Genomic DNA, 5,851 nt, shown 5'->3' on the forward strand with positions numbered 1-5,851 from the left:
TCCTGAGAGAGGCTGTTAAAGTTACTGTCTCAGGAATCTCATCTCCCAGCAGGGGAACAGGGGGAAGACACAGTTGCCTCAGAAGCCTTTTGAAAAACTATTCACTAAAACAGGACGTAAATTGCTTTCCACATTCTGATTCTGAGACTTCAGTTTTGGCAGTCTTGTTGGTTGTGTCTGTTCTGAGACGTGATTTGGAGCACCCTTAAATCCATGAGACTCTCACTGTTGATGTATTTGTGTCTGACATCTGTCAGTATATACAGAACTTCTCATAGACAGGGTGTGTTTCATGCTGGCATCAGTCTGGCCCAAGGGAAAGCGACGGGACAAGTCTGAACTACCACAGTCATGGGACAACCAGCTCGATCACTGAAGTGTGCATTTATGTGCATAACAACATGTACATAAGCAGATTGGGTGGCACTTTTTGCAGGCTTGCTTGTTTGTTTATTTAGGCAGAAACGAAAAGAGAAGCGGCAGAAGAGAAAGCTCGAGCGCCAGTCCAAACTGAGCTCTGACAGCGACGGGCAGGACAGGAAGCGCGTGCGGAGGGACGTTGTTCCCAGCACACTTCGACTCATTGTGGACTGCAGCTTTGATGACCTGATGGTGCTAAAGGTAAAAGGAACTTGGCCATCACATACAAACGTTGAAAAGTTCTCCACTGACAGTGATGATGTGATGTCAGAGCACAAAAACCAGAGACCAGCTTGCAAAGGACAGTTAGCATGTTTCACATTGTGGTGACTCCCAGATCTGCTTACGTCAGTTACTGGATTTTTTTTAGGCTTTGGAATGTACCTTTATATAAGCTTGCCAAGGATTTAGTTTGCCTTCGTGGAGATGTGGTAAGTTGGTCTGATTCCAAAACCAGAAATGTAGAAACAGTTTGTACCACTTGTTCACCATGAAGTTAGATGCAGTTCTGCCTCAAAATGGTTTCACTAGAGGGGCTGCAAACACCACATCAAGTTTCTTTCTCTTTCAAAGTGGACCTGAGAGTCACAGCCTTATTAGTAAGTGTCTGTGGAAATGAGAATTTTGAGCATTTTGAGGATACTGAGCTTTTTCTGTCTGTCAGGTGAGAGGTAGTTGGGACAATAAGACACTATTCAGCCCATCTCCAAAATCTTAGAATGGATGAAAGTCTGGGTGAGATGATTGTGCGGTAGGTGAATCTGAGAAATGTCAGCACGATTCCCAGCCCCTGGTCAAGATGCTTGGTGTGGTGTTTTGAGATCAAACAGCTTTAACCCTAGTCGTGATGAGGAAGTCGTTCAGCTGCAGGCCCCCAGCTGTGAGAGTGCAGCCTTTGGTTTCTGAGGCAGAGCTCTCCCCTCTCCATGAGCTGAGCCCTCCTGCTGCTGCCAGGGACTGCGCTGCCTGCACGGCTGCTTGAATTCAAGCTGGTGTGAAACCCTTGTGTGCCTGCTTGTGCCATGTGGTGCAGAGCACGTTTAGCACTAATGGAAGCTGCTGCTGCTCGCCACAACATTTTGGGGAAGCTCCAGTTGGCCTTTTGGAACTTGGTTTCCTTAGGAGCTCTAAGCAGTGCCCCAGAGGACCCCCTTGATAGTTGTGGGGATGCTGACCAGTCAGTCCTGCTGAGCTGTGTCTTTGGTAGAACACGTTTCCTTCCTTGGTCAGGCAGAACCCCTGCTAGGCCTGGTACAACAGAGGAGCACTTCTGCAGGGGTTTGGGAAGGGTGGAACATTCTTGGTGAAGGCGGCTGTGGCCTTCAGCAGTAGAGTTAATTAGCTGCTTTCTCTTGCAATACTCTAGTAATAAAGTCTAGTTTACTTGAAATCCTTTGGAGGTATCAAAACATTCTCAAAGTACTACATGAATCAAAGCAGTATCATGATGTTTCCTTTTAAAATGGGAATCTGTTGCTTTTACAAAACTGCTTTTGGGGTGCTGAGAATAAAACTATGTAACATACCTTACAAAAAATATAATTGACTAAAAATTAAGTCTGATTTATTTTAACTAGTACTTGTTAACTTTTGTCCAAATTGCCAAGTCAAAGTGCCAAAGCTAGCCACTAAATTATTTTAATTGTTCTGGAGTTCAAGTTTGTTAAGCATGTTTAGTTTTCTTAAATAGAAACTGTATATTCTAAAGGATATCCTGTGGGTGAAGGACTGAGTATTGTCACAGTGATAAATCTGCTCAATTATTCAGATTAATTTTGAGTATGTTATTGCATATAATTAAATCCTGGTGATTTTTGTTTTGCTTGTCTCCTAGAAGAGTGCAAATCAAACACATGTGCAGAGGTGTGTAACTACACTTCTGTGGAAGATGTCTGTGCTCCCTTGTCAGCATAATCCCTCCACAGTGGCTGTTTTCCCTCTTGGTGTCTGATATCCACACTCTCTCAGCAGTCACTTTTGCCAGTTAAACACTTCCTTTTTCTCTCTTTATCTTGTGAATAGCTCACGGTAAAGCATTTTATGGTGGTCTGTCTGAAGGACTGTGTAAAACCAAATTGTGTTGTATACAGGACGTTAAGAAGCTCCACAAGCAGATTCAGAGATGTTATGCAGAAAACCGCAAAGCGTTTCATCCTGTGCAGGTAGGTTTGAACAGAGGGAACACTGCCTGCATTGCCAGGTGTAAGGCACGTGAGGCAGGCAGCTGCGTCCTGAGCAGTGGGAAATGTAGTAGAAAAAATACATTTAAGCTGCCTCTTTTTAATAAGAAAATTACTTCTGTTGCAATACATTAATTTAAAACCCACACGTTAAAAAAGTATGTTGAAAAAGTATGTGCGTGCAGATGAAGAGTGCCAGATACTGGCAGGCCATTAAGGTGCTATTGATACTCAGTCTGATCTGTGACATGTTTTAAAAAAAAAAAGTGACTGTAAGCATGTATTTGTCTTTTTGATGTGTCACTAACTGTATGAATATGGTCTTAGTACCACTTTCAGCTAAAAACCAGTTAACTTTTACCTAATAGTTAAGGGCAGAAAAAGTCTTGTACAGAGAAGAAACAGACTGGCATGTTAACATTTCAGTATTTTGTATGTCTTGTTTCTTCTCTTTGAAGTTTTACTTGACCAGCCATGGGGGACAGTTGAAGAGCAACATGAATGAAAATGACAAAGGATGGGTGAACTGGAAGGTGAATACTTGACTATTTCTGTAAAAAGAGGAAAAGAAGTCTTTATTATAGTTGCTAACTAGGTTCTTAGTTGTGAAGGACCTGTGCTTTTCCTACAGGGGTTCTTCTAAGACATTAGAGAAGTAGCATATTAGAAATAATGTGGTTCTTTGTGCTTTTAATTAATTTAACTTAAATAAGCCAAAGACTGCTTGTTATAAATCTAGATTTGATTTTTGTTTGGAAATCTCCACACACATCTGTTTTCACCTGTTTTTACTGAACAGATTCCATTCTCTGGTAGACCAAGCAAGACTACTTGATAAAGGCAGTTCTGACAGTCTTTTTTAGGTAGTCTTGACAGTACTCTTTTTTTTTTTTTTTTCTTGGAGAAAAATAAGACTTTGAAGTTGTGATACGATTCTTATGTGCACCTTCATTTCCATTGTGTTGCCTCTCAACACTGAAGTGTTCCTTAGAGAAGTAGCTTGTCTTGTGGTTAAACTCATGTTGGTTTTCCTTGTGTCTCCCTGTGAAACCTGTATTCCAACAGCTTCAAATGAAGAATGCTTTGCATAAGTAAAAACAGTTCTGCTTTCAGCCTGTCTCATGCAGTAGCTGCTTGGCAACCTGTCTAATCAAACAAATGGTGGGAAGTAAGCATTTGATTCTGTTTTCACTTTTTTTAGAAAGGTGGGCTTGAAAATTATCTGGATTCCTAGGAGAAATATGGTATCATTTGAAGAAAGTCAAAAGCACTTAAGGATTAGTAAAGTTCTTTTGGGGTTTCAGAAAATTTCCTGATGGTTTTTACAAGTCAGTGCTGTAGGGAGTGCATATTATTTATGCAGAAGTCAGCACTCTGTTACCTACCTAAATGTGAATGAGGGATGTGAAATGACTGCATACTATTGGATTTGGTTTTGCTGTTTCTATCTTGGGTCTGTAGAGCTTGCCCAGCAATTTGACAGTTGAATGTAACTTCTTTTAACTACCTTTTTTGGAGGATATCCAAATCAGAACAGAGCACTACAGTGAGCTAATAAAGAAGGAAGACCTGGTGTATCTTACCTCAGATTCCCCGGACATTCTCAGTGAGCTTGATGAGAAGAAGGCCTATGTGATTGGAGGACTGGTGGATCACAATCACCACAAGGTAAACTTCAGGTTCATTCCATTTCTTTACAGCATATTTGGGCGGGGCAGCTTATTTGACATTAATGCTGGATGTGTGTAAACTAACAAATAACAAGAGAACTTCAAAAAAGACTTACTTTAAAATTTTCAGGAAATGGTAAAAAAAAAAAATAAATTGCAGTGGTTGCAGTAGCATGTGTTCCAAAGTGTAGACATGCTGGGCTTTTTAGGATTTTATATTTTGAATTTAAATATAGGAATGGAATTACTAACACTGCTCAGCTTACTGAGGGCCGTATGTTCAGACAGAAGGGTTTTGTTTCTGTTCACACACTTGTGTGTGTGTGCACACGCTTGTATGGGCACATGCCCAAATATGGATGAAGAGCAGCACTTGGATCTCGGATGTCCTTTTTTAATAAATTTACTTGGCCAAGTAACACACGTGCCTCAGGGATCTCGTTCCATACCTGTACGTGGGATCGTGCTGTGTGGACCTGGAATGTCATAGAGAATGCAGCTGGGAAATTAAAGCACTGTTACTGCTTTTCTTCAAAGACACTCCTAATTTCTGGGGGCATGTCTAATATTTCAATATGATGCTAAAAAAAGGGATGGATCTTAAGCCTTACCAAATGATACTTCAGCGATAAGTCCACAGTCAAAGCCGAGGAGGAGCCTAAAGCAAATCCGTTATATAGTCATTATGGTATAAAGTGTTTACACAGTTTTAAAAGGTTTGTTGTTTTTTTTTTTTTCCCCATCTTAAGCACAGGATTTGCCAAGTTTAAAAAAGCAAACTAAATTTCTTTATCCTTTACTCTTCTGAAAAAGTTCGCAGTTACTGAAACCTGGGCAACTTAGTGCTGAAGTATAAACTCGCCTTTAAAACAGGCTATGGCTGACACGTGCTGGAGCTGCAGCTGTGTGGACAAGGTTTATCTGCAGTCCTTTTTGCCATATATCTCAGCGTGACAGGCGTTCAAAGTAGTAAGTTTTCCAAAGGTAGCCCTTGAGGCAGGTACTGTCTCACCAAGTTAATTTCCTTTTTGTAAACGCTTTCTAAAGCAGGATCCTGGCAGCACTGGCAAAACTCTTGCCGGAGAATGACACTTGCAGTAATCTGTATGGGCTGATTCTGGTGATTCTCAGTGCAGTTGCTTTGGTGTCTTTCCCACAGGGAATTACTTACAAGAAAGCTGTAGAGCAGGGAGTTAGTCATGCACAGCTCCCACTTGGAAACTTTGTCAAGATGAACAGTCGGAAAGTCTTAGCTGTCAATCATGGTAAGTTTTAAATCACAAAATAATGATTTTATTGTAGAATATTCCTGAGATATTCAGAATTTGAACCTTCAAAACTTGCACTGCAGAGCAGATAGCTAAATTTTATTTTATTATGTCAACATTTCTTGAATCTAGTTGCCTTTGGGATACAGTAATTGCCCTGACCTTTAAATGTTTTAGATATGATTAAATGTAAAGAATGGTGTCTTAGCCACTGAGAAGTGCACCTCCTGTTCTCTTCACTTGTCCCGTGAGTAATTTTGGCATTCTTACTGTCCTGGTCTTGTTTCCAGAGTTCACACGTGAGCAAAATGTT

At 40.8% G+C, this 5,851-nt stretch overlaps 1 protein-coding gene across 1 annotated transcript in view; it reads left to right on the forward strand.

The window, feature by feature from the left end:
- The window catches only part of TRMT10A (tRNA methyltransferase 10 homolog A (S. cerevisiae)), a gene marked incomplete at its 3' end in the record, with an annotated part of 6,241 nt that extends 706 nt beyond the window's left edge, over positions 1-5,535 (forward strand). Inside the window, exons 2-7 of the mRNA XM_008941823.1 lie at positions 459-621; positions 1,220-1,226; positions 2,443-2,582; positions 3,059-3,133; positions 4,119-4,268; positions 5,430-5,535. Of these exons, the coding sequence (XP_008940071.1) occupies positions 459-621; positions 1,220-1,226; positions 2,443-2,582; positions 3,059-3,133; positions 4,119-4,268; positions 5,430-5,535 (641 nt within the window). The remainder of the gene's footprint in view (positions 1-458; positions 622-1,219; positions 1,227-2,442; positions 2,583-3,058; positions 3,134-4,118; positions 4,269-5,429) is intronic.
- Positions 5,536-5,851: the final 316 nt, after the last annotated feature.

Source organism: Merops nubicus, unplaced genomic scaffold (assembly GCF_000691845.1).
Source record: "Merops nubicus isolate BGI_N331 unplaced genomic scaffold, ASM69184v1 scaffold19386, whole genome shotgun sequence".
NCBI classification, from domain to species: domain Eukaryota; kingdom Metazoa; phylum Chordata; class Aves; order Coraciiformes; family Meropidae; genus Merops; species Merops nubicus.